At 40.1% G+C, this 20,847-nt stretch overlaps 1 protein-coding gene across 1 annotated transcript in view; it reads right to left on the bottom strand.

The window, feature by feature from the left end:
• LOC122556831 (lysine-specific demethylase 3B-like) overlaps window positions 1-20,847 on the bottom strand; it is a 132,166-nt gene that overhangs the window by 83,922 nt on the left and 27,397 nt on the right. The window contains exons 4-6 of the mRNA XM_087995075.1: window positions 15,715-15,882; window positions 10,982-11,095; window positions 4,979-5,081 (exon numbers count right to left, since the gene is read on the bottom strand). Of these exons, the coding sequence (XP_087851201.1) occupies window positions 4,979-5,081; window positions 10,982-11,095; window positions 15,715-15,882 (385 nt within the window). The remainder of the gene's footprint in view (window positions 1-4,978; window positions 5,082-10,981; window positions 11,096-15,714; window positions 15,883-20,847) is intronic.

Below are 20,847 nucleotides of genomic sequence, written 5' to 3'. Positions count from 1 at the left end.
TTCCAATTAACTCTAGCTTTAGGAAAACTGTTGCCAACTTCAATTGTAGTTATTTATAATCAAGATAAAGAATTTGGTTGTAGCTGGAAGCAATAATTGTAAGAAAGCCACGTTTGTGGTTTGGAGAAATGAAGATACACAGACTATTAGGAAATCAAAACAACAATGATTGACTTGAAGGAAATTTGTCAACAATGTCAAATCAAACACCAATCATCATTTTCCCAGGTTTTAATTTTATGAATTTAATGCAGTGGAACATATACCAAATGACAATGCAATAGAGACAAGAAATTTTGATAGGTCTAATGCGTGTACAAAAATAGCTTTTGAAGGTCCATGACTTCACAGCAGCTAATTAAACATAAGACCTGAAGACATTGGCGTACTTCTGCTCCTTTCAGTCTAATGAGCCTGCACGGCCATTCAATGAGATCACTGTTGATCTGATAATCTTCAGCTCTACTTTTCTGCCTCCTCCTCAAAAGCCTGGATTCCCTTACTAATTAAAATTCTGCTTACCTCAGCCTCCAATATACTGATTGACCCAGCCGCAACAGCCTTGTGGCAAAGAATTTCACAGATTTCCAACTGTAGGAGGGAAGAAATTCCTCCTTATCTCTGTTCTAAATATTCTGAGATTATGCCCTCTGGTCCTAGATTCTCTCATAAACGAAAACCACCTTTCTGAATCGACCATGTCAAGACCGTTAAGCAGTTTATAACTTTCAATAAGGTGGCCTCCCAATCTTCTAAATTTCAACAAGCATAGGCCCAATTTACTCAATTTCTCCTCATAAAATAGTCCCTCTCCAAATGGTATCAAGCAAGTGAACTTTCTCTGGATGTCTCCAATACATGCATATCTTTCCTTCAGTAAGGGGCCCAAAATTAGTCACAGTATTCCAGCTGTGGTCTGACTAATGCCCAGCAGAGTTTTAGCAAGATCTCCCAATACAGCAAGATGGCATTACCTCTGGAAGGGGAGAGACAGGCAATCTTTTCTAAGGACCTGAAAACACTTACTAGAAAAATCCTGAGTCAAGGGAATTAGTGAGGAAGCTTTTAGTAACCAAACTTAAATCAAGTATAGAGCTTTAATATTTTCTGTGGGGTTGAGTCATTTGAGATAACTGTACCTTTTAAAGTTACTGTATATAATTATGTGATTTCTCCTTCACTGAATACAGACAACGAATTATTTTAGCAAAACCTCCCTTTCTCTACATTCCATTCCCTTTAAACTAATGGCCAACATTCCATTTACCTTCCCTGTAACCCCTGAATTGCTGTGATTCATGCACAAGGAATTCCCAACCCCTCCTGTTAGTTATAGCTTCCTATTGTCTTTCTCCATTTCAATAACATTCAGCTCCTCTAATCTTCATGCCAATGCATAACCTCACATTTCCCCACATGATATTCCATCAGCCAAGTTTTTGCCCACGTGCTTTACCTGCCCATATCTGTGCAGGGTCTTTGTGTTTCCCATATATTTGTGTGTCATCGACAACCTTGGCTGTTGTACATTTGCTTTCCTCATCCAAATCATTAACATACATTGTAAATAATTGTGGTCCTAGGAATGTACAGGCTAGGTGAGTTCATTATGGTAAACGTGGGGTTACGGGGATAGAATAGGGGCTGGGTCGGGGGGGGGGGGGGGGGGGGGGAGATGCTCTTTCGAGGATCGGTGCAGACTCAATAGGCCGAGTTGCCTCTTTCCACACTGCAGGGATTCTATGATTACATCTACTGCTTCCCCTTTAACTACCTTGCATGTTCACTACTAAAAGCATTCTAATAAATTTTTCAGGCAAGATTTCCTCTTCACGATTTTGACTGTCTTGATGATATTAATTAGACATTTCTAAATTTCGTCCTTCATAACAGACCCTAACATTTTCCCAATAACAGGCATTAAATTAACTGGTTTACAGTTATCTATTTTTTGTCTCATTCCCCTTCCAATAAAAGGTGTTATGTTAGCAGCCTTCCAATCCTCTGGGACTTTTCCAGAATCTAGGAATTTGTGCAAGATAATTACCAGTGCACCCACCATCTCTGTAGCTTGTTTGCTTAATATCTTAGGATATGTGATTTTTTGAGAAGATTTATAGCTCAGATTGAGGTTCAGGTTGTAAGTTTGCTCGCTGAGTTGGTAGGTTTGGTATCAGACATTTCGCCACCATGTTAGGTAACATCAGTGAGCCTCCGTTGATGCGTTTATGTTCTGTCCCACCTTCTACTTGTGTGTCTTGGTCTGGTAAGGTGGGTGATATCACTTCCGGTTCTTTTTCTCAGAAAGGTTGGTAAATGGGTCCAAATCTATGTGTTTATTGATAGAATTCCAGTTTGAATGCCAGGCCTCTAGGAATTCCCATAAGTGTCTCTGTTTAGACTGTCCTAGGGTGGATGTGCTGTCCCAGTCAAAGCCATGTCCTCCTTCATCTGTGTGCAAGGACACTAGTGATAGCTGGTCAGTCTTTTGGCAGCTAGCTGGTGCCCGTTTATTGCTGGTGTTGGTACAGGGTCCTTTAGATTTATCAGTAGCTGTTTCAGTGTGTTAGTAGGTTTGTGGGCTACTATAATGCCGAAAGATCGGAATAATCTGGCAGTCGTCTGAGAGATGTCTTTGTATGATAGTGTGGCTAGAGTCTCTGAGGGTGTTGTGTCTTCTTGTGGTTTGTTAAACACAGTCTGCCAACTCTTCAACAACAAACCCAAACAAGAAAACATAGCCATACTACCATACAAAGGCATCTCAGAGGTGACTACCAGACAAATCCATCATGGTTGCCCACAAACCTACCAACACACTGAAACAGCTACTGATGAATTTAAAGGACCCTGTACCAACACCAGCAAATCGAATGTCATATACAAAATATCCTGCAAGGACTGCAACAAACACTACTTTGGACAGAATAGCAGAAAACTAGTCACCAGGATACATGGGCACCAACTAGCCACCAAAAGACTGACCAGCTATCACTAGTATTCATACACAGATGAAGAGGGACACCAGTTCAATTGGGACAATACATCCATCCTGAGACAGGCTAAACAGAGACATGCACAGGAATTCCTAAAGGGCTGGCATTCAAACCAGAACTCCATCAATATACACATCGATTTGGACCCCATTTAGCAATCACAGAAAAGAAACCAGAAATGGTAACACCCACCTTAACAGACCAAGACATGTAAATAGAAAGCGAGACATAACACCAGTGCTTCACCAGAGGCTCACTGATGATGTTACCTAGCATGGTGAAGAAACGTCTGAGAACAAACCTACGAGCTCAGCGAGCAAACTTACGTGATCTTAGGATATGCCCCATCCGATTCAGAGGACTTATCAGTATTTCACCCCATTAGTTTCCCTGGGATTTTTCTCTTAATAGTTATTACATTTATTGCCTGTCCTTTTGCCCTTTGAATATCTAGTATTTTCAGATAGTATTAGTTTCATCTGCTGCAAATACTGACGTAAAGGACTCAACTGCTCTGCCATTTCCTGGTTCCTCAATATTATTTCCCAGCTTCATTCTCCGAGGGATCTGTGTTCACCTCAGCTTCCTGCTTCCTTTTTAAATATTTGAAGATATACAGACTTTTGTACAATCTGTTCTGATACAACGTGATAGCTCCAGTCCCGTGTGATCCCATGTTATAAGAAAATTGCGTAATAGCAGCACCATTTAAACCAGTAGGATGAGAATCATTTTACAGCCAATACAAGTAAAGCAAGTCCAAATTCTTCAAATAATGTTCTAAATTCTTCAATCGCATTTGTGCCAATTTTCACTGAAGAAATATGCATTATAGCAGAACCGATTGTATTGTAATAATATTGAAACTGTCAGTCGGAGAAATTAACAGCAACGTCTAGCGTTTGCAAATCTGAAGTTAAACATGGAAATCCAGATTTGCTGTCAGTGATTCCCTGTTCCTCTACACAATATGAATTTCTCAGTTGGAAATCAATGAGAAATCTGAACTCTGATATAAACATACATATCATATACTATTACTCACATTGCAAAGCTTGGAGAAGCTTTGCTTTGTTGATTTAAAGCAATCAAAAAATCCCTTGCACATAGATGAAATGGAAGAATATGGAGCCTAAACGTTTGAGCAACACAGTTACCTTTTATTAATCCGAGTGTGGGAGAAACGGTGTTTATTTGATGACAGTCTTATTATAAGACATTTGATGTTAATTCTCTTCTTCCTCAATTTAAAACAGGACAAATTTTCATTTGAATTACAGTTGGCAAGTTATGGAAATTGAAAAAAATTCAGATGACTCCACAATCAGCAATGATTTATAAAACAGTGGTCAATACTTAGTTGCAATGAATTAACCACAACTTTACTGATCTACATTTCAATTTTATAAAAAACATTTAAGTCTCAACTGGAGTATTACATTCTGTTCTGGGCACCACATCTTACGAATGATGTAAAGAATATTAGAGAGGGTGCAGAGAAAGTTCACAAGAATGGTTCTAGTAATGAGGAACGTCAACTACATAAACAGATTGGAGAAAGTGGGGCTGTGTTCCTGTGAGGGGGGGGGGGTTAAGATGAAATTTAACAGGGGAATTCAAAGGCAAAAGTGGGTGGGGGGGGGGGGGCTGGAAAAAGTAGACAGGACACAGATTTAAGGCGGCTGACAAAAGTAGCAATACTGACATAAGTAGAAACATTTCCTTGTGAATGACTGGAATCGTGAATGTACGGCTTCAAAGAGGGATGGAGGTAGGATCTATCAAGGCACGCAAGATAGAATTGGATTATTATCTGAAAAGGAAGTATTTGCAGCGTTATAGGTTGTCATGGGGAAGTGACACTGAATAAAACTGCTCCTTTGTAGAGCCAGAATGACCAAGTGAATAGTCTCTTTCTGTACTATAACGATTCCCTGATTCATGAATTTAATATCCAACAATCTTGTTTTTATCTACAATACCTCTGAGTATCTCTTGAATTTTCTTTTCTCTGATCCAAGATTTCAAAGATTCTTGAAGTTTTTGATTATCCTGGACAATGGGATTCTGGCTGTCAGAATCCTCCTTGAGAGACATAAAAAGATGACAAGTGAGGAAAAATGAATGGCAAAATGGAATTAAGAGACTAAATATCCCTTTTGAATAATTAACAAAAATTTCAGTATTCTACCTACCTTGTTTTGGTTCACAATGTATTGTGTATAGGATTAGACTGTAAATGTGTTTTTAAAGACAGTTCAAAAGGAGAGTCACAGAACCCGAAATGTTAACTTTGCTCTGTCTCCATAGATGCTGCCAGACCTGCCCATATTTTCCAGCAATTTGTTTTTGATACAATTCAGAGCAGGGTTTCTGTTCATTTATTCATGTAGAATACGAGTGACTAAAACAATATTTTGTGCATAGCTTTTAACACTTACTGACTTTTCTTGTACATTTCTCCAATCAGCGGTGACATGTGATTTGTGTGATTGGACTGAATTTTTTGGGGTCTTTGGGCAGAATGAAAGTTTGACAAAATGCTATGGGAAGGTGTCTTCCCAACATTTTCCTGCCACCATACTACTTTGACAGCCAAGGAAAAGATGGTAGATGATCGGTTCACTTGGAGGCAGGGTGAACCACTTTAGTGGCTAATTGAGGGTCTCTTCTCACCTCGAATGGCACTCTGCTCTGGCAACTGACCTTTCTCTGGGTGGAAAGCTGGCAGGTAAACCTTACCGGTCTCCCAGTGTATTCTTCTGAAATTTTAGGTGGTTCTTTAGGCACTGTTTTGAGCCCAGAAAGGAACACCTGGTTGCATCAATGCTTCCTGCCCACCACAAAACCGTTCACTCCTGCTTTCCTGATCAGTCCCTGTACTCCGAGATTCCACTTACTTAGCTTTCCAGGCACAAGTTAATTAATGTTTGCCTATCGTCAAACTGCAGCATAGCTGTGGTCACCACTCCCAATGGTGCTGCTAAGCTACCAAACCTCTGATAGATCAGAAAAGGCTGCAGACAGACAGGCCAGTAGCACAGACTTAATTGGCCAAAGCCAGGCAAAGAAGCCCAGGCAGTAAAACCTAAAAACAAACTCCTGAAACTACAGTGAAAAATTTAAAGTGACAAAAAGAATTATGCAAATAGCTATGATGACATAATAAGTAGAGGAGATCATTCAGCCCATTATGTCTGTGCAAGCTCTTGGAAATAGCTGTCCAATTAGTCCTGGACTCTCTTCCTGTGGTTCTATGAATTCCTTTGCTTTCGAACATTGTCATTTGAAAGCTTTTGGTGAATATGCTTCCATTGTTCTAGGCAGTGACACGCTAGATAACAATTCACTCATAAAATATTCCTACACAGATCATGTATGGCTCGTTTACAATTACCGTTACTCTGTATTCACCAATTATTCAGAATTCTGCCACTAGAAACTAATTTCTCAATGAGATCCCTTCATACTTTGAACATATTAACCGAATCTCCTATTAATCTTCTTTGCTGTAGAAGAGCATTTCCTGCTTCTCAATCTTTGATTCCATTCAAAAAAATTCTTCTGCACCCTCTCCAAGGCTTTGAAATCTTTAACAGTTGGTGTTCAGAACTGGCCACAGATGGGGTCTAACCATGGATTTATAAAGAATTAGCAGACCATCCTTCCTTTTGAATTCTATATCTTAACTAGAAGTCAAGTACCCATATACCTTTTAAAAATCCTTCTCAACTTGTCCGGCTGTATTCGAAGAGTTGAGTATGTTTCCAAGTCTGTGTCTCCACCTCCTTGAAAATCATACCCTTTGGCTTGTATTGCCAAAACACCAATGGAAGAGGAGAGTAAATAAGTGAGATTCAAACACAACTCTTTATCAATTATAAACTCTACATCATTAAATCTGCTTAACGTCTGCAGCAGGTCTCCATCTAGTCAAAGCCACAGTGGCTCAGTGGTTAGCACTGCTGCCTCACAGCGCCAGAGACCTGGGTTCGATTCCAGCCTCAGGTAATTGTCTGTGTGGAATTTGCACATTCTCCCCGTGTCTGCACGGGTTTCCTCCAGTGCTCCGGTTTCCTCCCACAGTCCAAACATGTGCAGTCAGGTGAATTGGCCTTGATAAATTGCCCGTAGTGTTAGGTGAAGGGGTAAATGTAGGGGAATGGGTCTGGGTGGGTTGCTCTTTCGAGGGTGAGTGCGGACTTGTTGGGTCGAAGGGCCTGTTTCCACACTAAGTAATCTCTTCCTATCCTCATGACTAATTACGAAAACCATTGCTAATAGGATCTTTTTCAGAGATTTCACTAATCCTATTCCACTCTGACCACTTCTTGATTATTAGTTGCTTGCATTCCAACCTCAACGCAAACGGAGGGAATAATTTCTCCTCAGCATTTTGAAATCTTATGGCCTAAACCACTGACTTCAGACTTGAGCTTTACCATTTTCTTCAAAACAACTGATGTTGGTGATTTCTGACAGCAATGAGAAGAGGGGAGGTCATGGGTGAATGCTTATTATATCAGAATTGTCGTGGAGTTATCTGTACAATTGTGGTCTGCTTGGAATGATGGTTAAATTCTGCACTTCCAAACGTTTTTGTTCTGCTATTATGCCTAGTTTGCAAGTTGCGTTTAAAATTTGTCTCCTTACCTACTTTTACCTTGTCAGCGTGGATCTCACATCTTTAGCTTTTGGAGGCATGGTGACACAGTGGTTACCACTGTTCCCTCACATTGCCAGGGACCTGGGCTCACTTCTACCCTTGGGTGACTGTGCACATTCCACACAGGCATTCTCCCAGTGTCTGGTTACCTCCGAGTGCTCCAGTTTCCTCCTACAGTCCAAAGATTGCTGGTTAGGTGGATTGCCCATGGTAAATTACCCTGTGTCCAAGGACGTGCAGGGTCACAGGGATAGGGTGAGGGCATGGTTTTAGGTGATATGTCCTTTGAAGGGTCGGTTCAGACTCAATGGTCTGAACAACCTCTTTCTGCACTGCAGTGATTCTATAATACTTTTCCAATATATTTCGATCTTTTAAGATTTCCATTTCTTTGATACTCCTTTCCTTCCCTGACAGATAACCTGCTACACCACTTCATGACTAATAAATTCACACTGGTCCCAATATAATCTGCTCTCTCCTTTCCCCCCCTCACTCCAATAGAATAAAAAAGCCTTTAGTTTTAATTTTCCGTTCTAAAGGGCAAACATAAAACAATGAATGCCACTTTACTCTCCAAAAACCTGACTTGCTGTGTTTCAATTATTTCGTCCTTCATGAGGAATTGGAATGGCTTTTGTAGAAGAAAGGTTTGACACGTTAACCACATGATATTTTTTTCAATGCTAAGATCTGTGCTTAACGTTGAACAGAAAAGTGAGCACAAATGCACTACTATGTCTAAAAGAGGTGGAACCATATTTGAATTCATAAAATATTTAGTTACATTGATACCAATTTTTGCAGTCCTAGTGAACTTGCAGCAAGTGTAAGGAAAAACATTCGACACAACCTTCACTGATGGTTCAAACAATGGGAGAGCCTTATAATCCTCCAAACTCAATTAGTCAGACACTTCTACCTGAACAGCAACAGCATTGTAATAACATGGAACATACAAATGTGAAAAGTCAAGCACCTCTTCCTTCCTCCATTTAGCGCAAACAAGCTAAACCTCAATAAAAAATTCTCCACACACTGCACTGTATTGAACATGGAAAGGTAAAAGCTGGTCATACGATGGTGCAATTCTAATTAACCATTGAGAACTCTCAAAATAAGAAATGTTATACCTGTATCAATCATAATGAAGTACATTTTTAGATTAGTGTTTTAACATACAAACTCTTGGACGAGGTTGTGTATTCGTTCACAGAGCTGGTGTGGTTGTCTACAGACAATCTGCCGCCTCGCTAGGTGACCTTGTCAGTGCACCTTTGATAAGGTGTTAGTGCTCTGTCCCACCTGGTATTTGTGTGTCTGTTCTTTGGGACTTCTGGTTCTGTATCTGAGTAGTTTGCATATGGAATTCAGTTCAATGCGTTTATTGTGAGAGTTCTGGTTGGAAAGCAAGGCTTCAAGGAATTATCTTGCGTGTTTATTTAGCCTATACTCGGATGATTACATTGTCCCAGTTGAATTTGTGCCCTTTGTTGCCTGTATGGTTGGAAATGAAGTAGTACTGGTCGTGCCTGGCAGTGGCGAGTTCATGTTCATGCATTTGTATTCTGTTTGTCCTATGTAGTGACCTTGCAGGGTATCTGGTAAAAAACGTTTGTCCTGTTCGATGCAAGTGTCAGGTCTTTAATCTTTGTGAGGAGCTGGTGAAAAGTGTTTACTGGTTTGTGGGCTACTAAGATTCCTAAGGGTCTGAGCAGCTGGGTAGTCATTTCTGATATATCCTTGATATATGATATGTTCACTGTCATATAGTGTTTTCTTTTAGGTTTGTTATGTTGGAGGATAGTGCTCTGAGGGTACCTGTTCCGTTTAAATCCCTTGAATAGGTGTTCCTGTTCTGCCCTCTCGAGTTCTGGGTTGCTGCAGTGGGTCGTTGCTCATTTAAATAGTGTTCTCATGCAGCTTTGTTTGTGGGTACTGGGGTGGTTGCTTTTATAGTTCAGTATCTGGTCTGTATGAGCATTCTTCCTGCACACACTGGTCTGGAGTTCATCAGTAGGTGTGCATTCCACTAATACGTCTGGATACCACTGAGTACCACATTTCACTGGATACAGGCCAGATACTGAACTATAACAGGAACCACCCCAGCACGCACAAACAGAGCTGCATGAGAACACTATTTGAACAAGCAAGGACACACGCAGTAACCCAGAACTCCAGAAGGCAGAACAGGAACACCTAATCAAGGGATTTAAACGAGCGTGATCCTCCAATACTTACGCAACCAACCTAAAAAAAACACTACACAACCAGACACAATAGTCACCAGACCATGCATCAAGGACAAACCAGAAATGATTACCTAACTGCTTAGACCCCTAGCAGTCTTAGTGGCCCACAAACCAGTAAATGCCTTTCACTAGCTCCTCACTAAGGTAAATGACTGGACATCCATAGGATGAACTTTATTCACCAGGACTATGAAAAACACTACGTCGGACAATTAGGAAGAAAACTGACCATAAGTGCACGAACATCAGCTCCCCACTGCCAGACACAACCAGTACCCCCTTATTTCCAACCATATAGACAATGAACGACACAAATTCAACTGGGACAATGTAACCATCTTAGCACAGGCTAAACAGAAACACATGAGAGCATTCCTTGAAGCCTGGCACTCCAGCTGGAACTCAACATATTGAACTAGACCTCATACACAAACCACAAAGATACCAGAACTGGATGTACAAAAAACAAAGACACATAAATACCAGGTGGGACAGACCACCAATACCATATTAAAGACACACTGACGATGTCACCTCGCAGGGCGACAAAACATCTGCAGAAAACCACACCAGCTTGATGTACAAATTTACGATCTCATCCACAATCCGAGCTATGCACCTTTTCAAAAATTCTAAACTCTTGTATTTCCCAAGCTCATTACACAAGCAAGCAGAAGATCAAAACTGACACCCACATTTAAATTTGTACACGATTGTCATGAGCATAGGTAAAAAAGAACCAACAAAACAGATACTGGTTGATAAGCCAATTCCTACTCAATTCATTTTCTGCAAATATATGAAATAAGCTTAAAATCAAACACCAGAATCCACCCATTTAAGGCACTGGATAGCTCAGAGTATTAATTTGGCAAGAGCTATAGGAGTTCTTACAAAAATTACTGGAATTTAAATTTTTAAACTTTTGCGAATTAGAGACTAAGCACTAACTTAACATTACAATGACACTACAGTACTGAACTGAATCTAAAATGAACCCAACTACTCCATGCTAAAATTATATACATGCAGTAAAACTACTAAAAGAAATAGAAGAAAATTACTTTAAATAGTCGGAGTGCAGCACCATCAACCGTAAAATTCGTTACCCTGTCACCGAAGAACTCAACTGGAACGATGGAACCCAACCCAATTTTATCTACCAGTGCTTTATAGGTCTGAAAACAAAATAAAAATCAATTACTATGTCATCATAAATAGGGCACAAAAACACAGTATACAGTGAGCTAACAGATGATAAGTTATATAATAAGTATGGTCTTCATTTGATGCCAGCAACAGCAGTGTAGAAATAAATATACATGTTAGCTACTCAGGAGAGAACAAACTGACTCGTCGCCCTTTTAAACAGTAATCACGGTAATACCATTGGCCATTGCAATTAAAATCAGGGCAAACTAATGAGAAAATGTATATCCCAGATACAGATGATACTTGTTTATCAAACTTCTTGACTTGTTGGCTACCATCCACATTCATAAAGTTAACATCCACAGTTACTCTCTGTTTCACATCCTTGGAACTAAGGTGGCAATAAAAATCATGCTAAATATACAAATATTCATAAGCTGGGATTCATTCTCAGCAAACAAAAATACTTCAAGCCTTGTGCTTATTTAAAAATTACCCAGACAGCTCCCCTTATGGCAACATTCTGGGCAAAGTTGGCTTGCCAACCAATCAGCACCCTTTCTCCTGCATCATAAATAGATCCTTTGAAAATTGGCAATCTTGAGCTTGTCCTAATGAATGCAAGATGAAAACCTTTGGCCACATCTCTTTCCTTCCATCAAGAAACAGAAATTTTGTTGAACAGAATGATCCAGGTATAAAAGCAAAACCAGTGAAGGTGGTACAACTCACTTAGAGGACCACACTAATGCTATGCTGTCATTCTTCTGAGGTTAGATACATGAGGGCATGTTAGAAAGGGAGTACATGAATCATAGGGGACCTTAAGCTTCATATAGATTGAGATGGTCAGATTGGCAGAATTAGCAGTGAGGATAATTCATAGGCTGTACTTGGGACAGTTTCCAAGAACAATATGTTGTAGATCCAAAAAAAACCCAAAGAATTACGGATGCTAGAAATCAGAAACAAAAAGACAAATTGCTGGAACAACTCAGCAGGTCTGGCAGCAGTGAAGAACAGTTCTGAACGGTCACTGAACATTAACCCTACAGATGCTGCCAGGCCTGCTGAGCTGCTCCAGCAATTTTTGATATTGTGGATCCAACCAGGCATCAGGCTATACTGGATTTGGTGACGTGCAATGAGGCAAGTTTAATAGATGATTGAGTGTGAAGGCAGCATTTGGTATAGTTTCCTTTATTGATCGGAGTGCTGAGTATAGGAGTTGGGAGATCATGTTGCAGCTGCACTGGATGTTGATTAACCACTTTTAGAGTAATGCGTGCAAAGCTGGTCTCCTTCCTATCAGAAGGATGTTGTGAAACTTAAAAGGGTTCAGAAAAGATTTACAAGTAATTTGCCAGTGTTGGAGGGTTTGAGCTAGAGGGAGTTGCTGAAAAGCCTGGGGCTATTTTTCCTGGAGCATCAGAGGTTTATAAAATCATGAGGGACATGGATAGGATAAATAGGCAAAGTCTTTTCCCTGGGGTGGAGGAGTCCAGAACTAGAGGGCATAGGTTTAGCGTCAGGGGGGAAAGATATAAAAAGGACCTAAAGGGCAATTTTTTCCACACAGAGGGTGGTGTGTGTATGGAAAGAGCTGCCAGAGAGAGTGGAGGCTGGTACAATTGTAACATTGAAAATGCATCTGGATGGGTATGTGAATAGGAAGGGATTGGAGGGATATGGTCCATGTGCTGGCAAATTGGTCAGCATGGATGAGTTGGACCGAAGGCTCTGTTTCCATGCTGTACATCTCTATGACTCTATAACCTGAGGGAACAACAAACATGACGTGGTAAAATTTAGCACTCAGTTTGAGAGGGAGGAACTTGTGTCAGAAACAATGAAATTCAGCTTAAATAATGGCAATTACAAAGGAGAGAGAGCAGAGCTCGCTGGAATGGACTGGGAAAGGAGTTTAGCAACAAAGACAGTTAAGAACAGTAACAGATGCTTAATAAAGTAGTTCATGGCTCACAACAAAGGTATTCCCAATGATGGAGGAGGATTCTAGGAGGGGGTAATCCAATAATGAATAATCAGGGGAGTTGAGAATACCATAAAACTGAAAGAAAAAAAAAACTTACAATTAGGCAAAGATTAGTCATATGCCAGAGGGTTGGGAAAGTTATAAAAACTGAGTGTGATTCTGGAAAAGCACAGCAGGTCAGGCAGCATCTGAGGAGCAAGAGAATCGACGTTTCGGGCATAAGTCCTTCACCAGGCGCTCCTGCTCCTCGGATGTTGCCTGACCTGCTGTGCTTTTCTAGCAAGACACACCCGACTCTGATCGCCAGCATCTGCAGAATTCACTTTCCCAAAGTTATAAAAGCCAAAAGACAACCAAGAAAATAAGTGAGAAGATAAACTTTGAGGTAAACTTGCAATAATATCAAGGCAAACAGCAAGAGCTTCTTTAAATACGCAGAAAAATAAGAGCAAATTCAACGTGAACATAGGCCCCTTACAGAAGAGGCTGTGGAAATAACCATGGGCAACCAGAAAATGGCAGAGGAGTTGAACAAATACTTTGCACCAGTCTACACATGAAAAGACACTAACAGCATTCTAAAACTATGACATAATCAAGGGGAAAAAGAAGTTTAGATCCAATATAACAAGAGAAAAAGTGCTATAGAAAGCAATGGGGCTAAAGACTGACAAGTTCCCTGGACCTAAGATGATGCAACCTAGGATATAAAAAGGAAGTAGCGGCGTGACAGTGGATGTATCGATAGCAATCTTCAAACACTTCTTAGATTCTGGAAAAGTTCCAGAGGCTTAGAAAATGGTCAATGTAACACCTTTATTTAAAAAGGGAAAGAGACAAAAAATAGACAACTATAGGTCAATTAGCTTAATGCCTTGTTATTGGGAAAATGTCAAAGTCATTTATAAGAGATATAACAGTAGAGCATTTAGAAATGCATAATTAATGTCATCAAGCAGAATCAACATGGCATCATGAAGGGGAAATCATGCTTGACAAATTTACTAGATTTTTTTTAGTGGTCAACAAGCAAGATAGGTAAAGCGGAAGCAGTAGACATGATATATTTGGATATTGAGAAGGCGTTTGATAAGGCCCTATATGCATTAGGCTACTTAAGATACAAGCACTTGGTTCTAATGTAGAATCATGGATAAAGGACTGACTAATCAAAGACAGAGTTGTGATAAGAGGGCAATTTCAGGCTGACAACGTATAACTAGTGGTGGGCGACAGAGATGAGTGCTGGGACCACAATGATTTACAAAGTATATTAATGACTGGGATGAGGAACAACCAAGATTGCAGGTGACACAAAAATAGGTGGGAAAACAAATGGTTAGGATGACACAAAGGATCTGCAGAAGGATATGGATAAGCAAGTGGGTAAAAACTTGGCAGATGGTATGTAACATGGGGAAATGTGAGGTTGGGCACTTTGGTGAGAATAGAGGAGCTGAATATTATTTGAATGGAGAATGATTCCAGAAAGCTACAGAACAGAGGTATGTGGGAGCCCATGTGCATGAATCACAAAAAGCTAGCATCCAAGTTCAGCAGGTAACAAGGAAGACAAATGAATGTTGGCCTATATCTCAAAGGGAATGGGATATAAAAGCTGGAGGTGTAGCTAAAACTATACAAGGCATTAGTCAGATCATAGCTGAAACACTAAATAGTTTTGGGTTTATTATTTGAGAAAAGATATACCTACGTTGGACACAGTCCAGACAAGTTTCACTAGGCTAAATGGTTACGGAGGCACTGTCTTATGAGGAGAGGTTGAGTATGTTGGCCCTGTACTCATTAGGATTTAGAAGAATGAGAGACTACCTATTGAAACATACAGGATTCTAAAGAGGCTTGACAGGTTAGATGCAGAGAGGTTGCTTCTCTTTGTGGGATATTCTGGGAGCAGAAGTCACAATCTCAGAATAAGGCATTGCATACTTAAAACAAAGATGAGGAGGCATTTCTTGAAAGTAGTGAATCTGTAGAAGGCTTTACTAAAGAGAACTCTCATAGTTGGGTCATTAAGTATATTCAAGGCAGAGTTGGACAGTTTTTCAATCAGTAAGGGAACCAAGGATTAGAGGGAAAAGGTAAGAAAGTGGAATTGAGGACTATCAGATCAGCCCTAATATAACTGAATGAGAGAGCAGACTTGCACGTGAATGATCTACTTTTGCTCCTACATCTCGTGATTTTATAGTGTATTATTTATAATCCATGTGAACCACAGCAGGCAATTATCCATTTTTATCCTTTTCATACATGTTAAAACTGCACAACAGACATGCACATTTCCGAAGCCAACTGAAAGAGAATTATAAGTTTAATGCAAAAATTTGCAAATTGCTGACATGAAGTCCCACCTCATGAGACGATGGCCACTGAGATATATTGTAACACATACAGGTTGACAAAAAAGAAATGAAATCTCATTTTATGCAAACAAATCAAGTCTTGCTTTGAGCGAACTAAAACAATTCAATTCTGCCCAAGGGACGGCATTATCCCCCTTATGTTTCAGTGATTTGGATAAAGACTGTACACTCATTAGAACAGATCAGATTGGTTAAAAATTGTAGTGAATACCTAATACAGCCAGTTTACTCTGAATTGCAGAAGAGACAAGATTTTTCTTACCAATGCAGGCCATTGGCTAGCATTAATCCTTCCTCCCTGTAAGAGTATTGAATCTTTCCTAGGGCACCACACGAGACTATGTTCCACAAGGAAAACAAGGACATCTTCAGCGTAAACCTTCACCCAAGCTTGCTTTTTCCAACGCGAATCATCAAATTCAATATACACCTGCAGCATAAAGAAATTCAGAAAGATGGCACAATTTAAATGTAATTTCAACCAAATTATATCTACATTGGTTACGTGAGAAGCAGCAAGTAAATACTGAATGAAAAAATAAGTTCCCTTTCAAAGGATGCATGCCAAACAGTCAACTACTGTTAAAAAGACAGGGACATGGAGTTAACCAAGTATTTAAAACTAAAGATAGACAAAAATAGCAGGAATAAATATTAGCCAACAAGGACAAGTTAACATTTTGGTACAATGCTTTATCAGAATGAACAGAATAAAAGTTATGGTATTAGGTCATAGACCTGAACCATTACATTTTAAGTCTCGCAGATGCTGCCTGAATATCTCAGCCTTTTATTTCATATATGCATAACTACAGAATTTTTCTTTTGTAAAACATAGATAAGCCCTTTAAGTAAGACTGATAAAAAATGGGAATCTTTCCAATTTCCTCAACTGCAGTTTTCCCGACAAAGGCTTGAAAGATCTGATCTACTAACTTGCTATTCACACTAATATGAATTGAAATTAATTTTCAGCTCTTTTCATTTGAAAAAAATGCCAAGATGCCACACAAAGGTATCAAGACATAATACTCCACATAACTTGCTTCGCTCTCACATCCTAGATGAGTGAATAACAAGAACAACATCGTATTTAGAATGTTAAACTGGGGCTCACAAAGGGAGAATGACAATAAGGTTCCAAATGTTCCACCAAAAATAAGATTCTAGTTGTCATGGCCCACCACCTAAAATCACCCAAATGCTGATGAGAAGCAATGTTCTGTGTGTCTTTTCTTTGCAGCAATGAGAGGTAGACCACGAACCATTAAAAAGCAACTTAGATGGCAGCTTGCGCTGATCCAAGTCTGGGTTACTTGCAGTCCCAACATGCCGAGAGTCTCAAGAGTGGTTGAGGTCTTTCAACCCAACCAAGATGGACCAGAAACATGTACTGGCCATCCCAATCCATATGGCAATTCAGACACACATTTGGTGGCAAAGTGCTGACCTCAATTTGAAGTCAAGCTTCACAATGCATGCCTTTGCACCACTTGCAGTTTGTGTCATAATTAACATTATATTTCAATTTAGACAATACCAGGAAGCCCATGAGATCAAAAGAAAGAGAAGCAGTTGTCAATACCATCTACTGAGTCAGCTTTTCAGTATGGTCATGGTTGATCAGACTGTGGCCTTCTGCTTTCCAACTGCCCCCACAACTCCCTTGATCAAAAATCTGTCACTCAGATTTGAATATCTTCAATGACTCTGTCTCCAATGTTCTTGGGGAAGAGCAATGAAAATGCTCTCAACCTTCAGAAAATTTACTCTCCTCTCCATCTTAAATGGGAATCCTCATTATTCCAACCGTGCATCACCACCCCCCCCAACAGTCAGAGATGGACACTTCCCCATGAGGTGGAGTTCTGTCAACATCAATCCTGTCAAGACCCCTCAGAATCTTCAAGGTTTCATTTTTTTTATGCTCCTTCTAAACTCCAATGCTTATAAGCCCAAACTTATAACTTACCCTAACCTGCTCACACTTTTATAACCCCTGCTGAGATGTGAAAGGGTTAATTTACTCTGTTAATCTGTAAGAAATTGGATGGCCATGAGATGTAAAGGGGATAATCTGTTCTGCTGACCTGGGGGTAGAGTGGTATGTTTCTTTATCTTTCAGGTACAATGTAAAAGAAATTACATTGTTATCTCCTACTATTCAAAGTAGATTGACATTATCATCTCCTATTCAGAATCAATAAGAACATTGAAATTAAAATTCTGACTACACCCTACAGTTAAAAAAAATGATTTACACCAGATCTTTCTATTAAGAAATGATCTAAATTACTTTGTTTCTCAAAATGGTCAAGTCACTGCATTGTGTCTTGAGTGGCATATGACTATGGGGGAGTGGCTGAGGGTTGTCTTGTGGGCATTACTGACTGTGATGTAGAAATTTTGTATGAAGGAAGAACTGTTCCCTTGTTCAGAGAGCTTCTCTTGACACACTTCGCAAGCATTGCAAGGAGTGTTAAGTAATCCTCCAAAGCTTGTACTTGGTTAATAAAATTTTGGCTGTTCACAGAAGATGGTATTTTACAGTAGCATCAAGTGTAGAAGAATCTTAAGAAAAAGAACCTAACACTTCATTCCAGCAATGAGTCTAGTAAACCCTCACTGAATTGTCTCCAGTGCAAGTCAGAAAAGGGAGTCCAAAACTAGATGGTATAGGTTTCAGGTGAGAAGAGAAAGAGTTAAAAGGGACTCAAGGGGCAATTTTTCCACACAGAGTGGTGCCTGTATGAAATGAACTGCCAGAGGAAATGGTGGAGGCTGGTACAAATATAATATTTAAAAGACGTCTGGATGGATATATGAATAGGAAGAGTTTAGCAGGATATGGGCCAAATGGGATTAGATTAATTTGGGCTATCTGGTAGACATGGACAATGGAGACCCAACGGTCTGTTTCCATGCTGTACATCTCTACGACTCTATATGTCTGCATTAGTGGGGAGATCAAAACTGAAGATCAACAGTGTATTATCACCAATGATCTGTACAGTTGTAGCAAGATTTCAATACCCCTTCCCCTTACAATAAAGTACAGCATTATTTATGCACTGTAACATTTGAGATTTGTGTGCAAGAAATACCCAAACATCTGTACAGCAGCATTCTGCAATCTCAATCATGAATAATATTCTGCTTTTCTATTATTTTTGTCGTAGTGGACAACCTCACATTTTTCCCACACAGCTGATATACCTTCCCCACTCGCTAATCCTATTTGTATCTCTATGTATATTCTTTTTCCCCTTGACTACTCAACCTCAGCTCCATCTTGTGGTAGAGGTTCGTCAAAGCTGGAAGTTACTTCACCCGCGAGAACACACAGGGGTGCTGCACATTTATGCCACAGCACTTCCACCTGGAAATTACTTTTTCCCAAGTGAGAAGTGATCCCAAGGAACCTAACTCTGACTTAAACATTGATTCTTAAGGGAATCCATGATTCATTTAAAGTTATTTTACTTGATGTCACAACTTTCACAAATGCAATCATCGCTTTGAGTGAGGACTTATTGTAGTGAAGGCCCTGCAGAGGTCCCTGTGGCAATGCAATTGTTAATCAACCTGAAAATGATTCATTGATCCCAGCTGCTTGTTGCTGGTTAGCCAACCCTCTATCCATGTTAATACATCACATCCAACACACTGTTTTGCATAGTAACCTTTTACCACAGAATCCCTAAGCGTGGAAGCAGTTCATTCAGCTCAGCGAGTCCACACCAACCCCCGGAAGAGGGCATTGGGCAGCACGGTGGCACAGTGGTTAGCACTGCTGCCTCACAGCACCAGAGACCCGGATTCAATTTCCACCTCAGGCAACTGTGTGTGGAGTTTGCACATTCTCCCAGTGTCTCTGTGGGTTTCTTCTGGGTGCTCCGGTTTCCTCCAGCGTCCAAAGATGTGCAGGTTAGGTGAATTGGCCATGCTAAATTGACTGTAGTGTTAGGTGAAGGGGTAAATGTAGAGGAATGGGTCTGGGTGGGTTGCTCTTCGGAGGGTTGGTGTGGACTTGTTGGACCGAAGGGCCTGTTTCCACACTGTAAGTAATCAAATCAAGAGCATCTCACCCAGACCCACTCCCCTACCCAATCCCAATAACCCTACATTTCCCATGTCTAATCCACCTAGTCTGCACATCTTTGGACACCATGGACAACTTAGCATGGTAACTCCACCTAGCCTGCACACCTTTGGACTGTGGGAGGAAACTCAATACAGACAAGGGGAAAATATGCAGACTCCACACAGACAATCACCTGAGGGTGGAATTGAACCCAGGTCCCTGGCACTGTGAGGGAACAGTCCTAACCACTGAGGCATTTTATTGAAAGAGACTTTTGAAAATCCATATTGTATGGTCTGTATCCATCTTTATTGTTACTTGATAACTCTCTTTTCCAATGTTGATTTGGCCTATTATGGTTTAAATATCCTTCAACTGCTTGTTTCATAATACTAGACTAATTAACCTATAGCTTCCAGTTTCTTCCCTCCTTCATGAATAGAGGTACTATACTTTTAGTTGTTCAAATTACTGGGACTTCTCTAGAACCTAGAAATTACATTAACAGAAGTCCATAACCCCATAAGCAATCTCAGCAAGGCAAGGCCAATAAGGACAATCAATGATTATGATTGGCACCCAGTGCCTATATCAAAAACAAAGGTAATCCAAGATGGAGGACGGGAAACGTTCCTGGCTGTAACAGCTGCTCCTTTTTTTGAGGTATTTTAGGTGTAGGTGATTTCCTCTAATTCCAGGAGCAGCAACTACTGTTTCATATGCTGTTGCATTGTTTTGGAACTTTGGGAAAAAAAAGTCAAAACATCAGTTTTAAAAGGGAGAAGGACAGACAAAAGAAGCACAAGGTGAGGACAGAGCAGGAGGGAGATAGAGAGAGAGAGAGAACCTGCACAGTTACTGACTTTGCTGTTTTGAATTCATGTATCGCTGGACATCGGAGTGCGTCTGGGAAAATTAACAAACAGTGAAATTCATAACTAATCTTGGAGGAACCTGTTTGGGTGAAGTTCGCAACACAGAATCAGATAAGTTAATCGTTATTTTAAGTCTGTCCAACAGAAATGCTGCTGTAGTGAGTGGGTTCTTTCTTGATTATATGTTTTTGGAGATATGTCTCGATTAAACTTAAAATATAAGCCATAACTATTAATTTAACCTGGGGCAGCGTTTTGTAGAGGAATAAGACGGTGTGATTTTCTGGGTCTGTAGATTGTGAAGGAGCAAAAATGGCCTTTAGTACAGTGATATGTACTTCTTGTCAGATGTGGGAGTTTAAAGAGTGTTTAAGGGCTACTGCGGATTATATCTGCCATAAATGCTGTTGGATGTGAATCTTATCAGATCGAATGG

Source organism: Chiloscyllium plagiosum, unplaced genomic scaffold (genome assembly GCF_037043375.1).
Source record: "Chiloscyllium plagiosum isolate Xiang-an unplaced genomic scaffold, Cpla_swu_hap1 HiC_scaffold_16, whole genome shotgun sequence".
In the NCBI taxonomy this organism is placed as follows: Eukaryota; Metazoa; Chordata; class Chondrichthyes; order Orectolobiformes; family Hemiscylliidae; genus Chiloscyllium; species Chiloscyllium plagiosum.
This window is presented reverse-complemented; position numbering and strand designations above follow the sequence as displayed.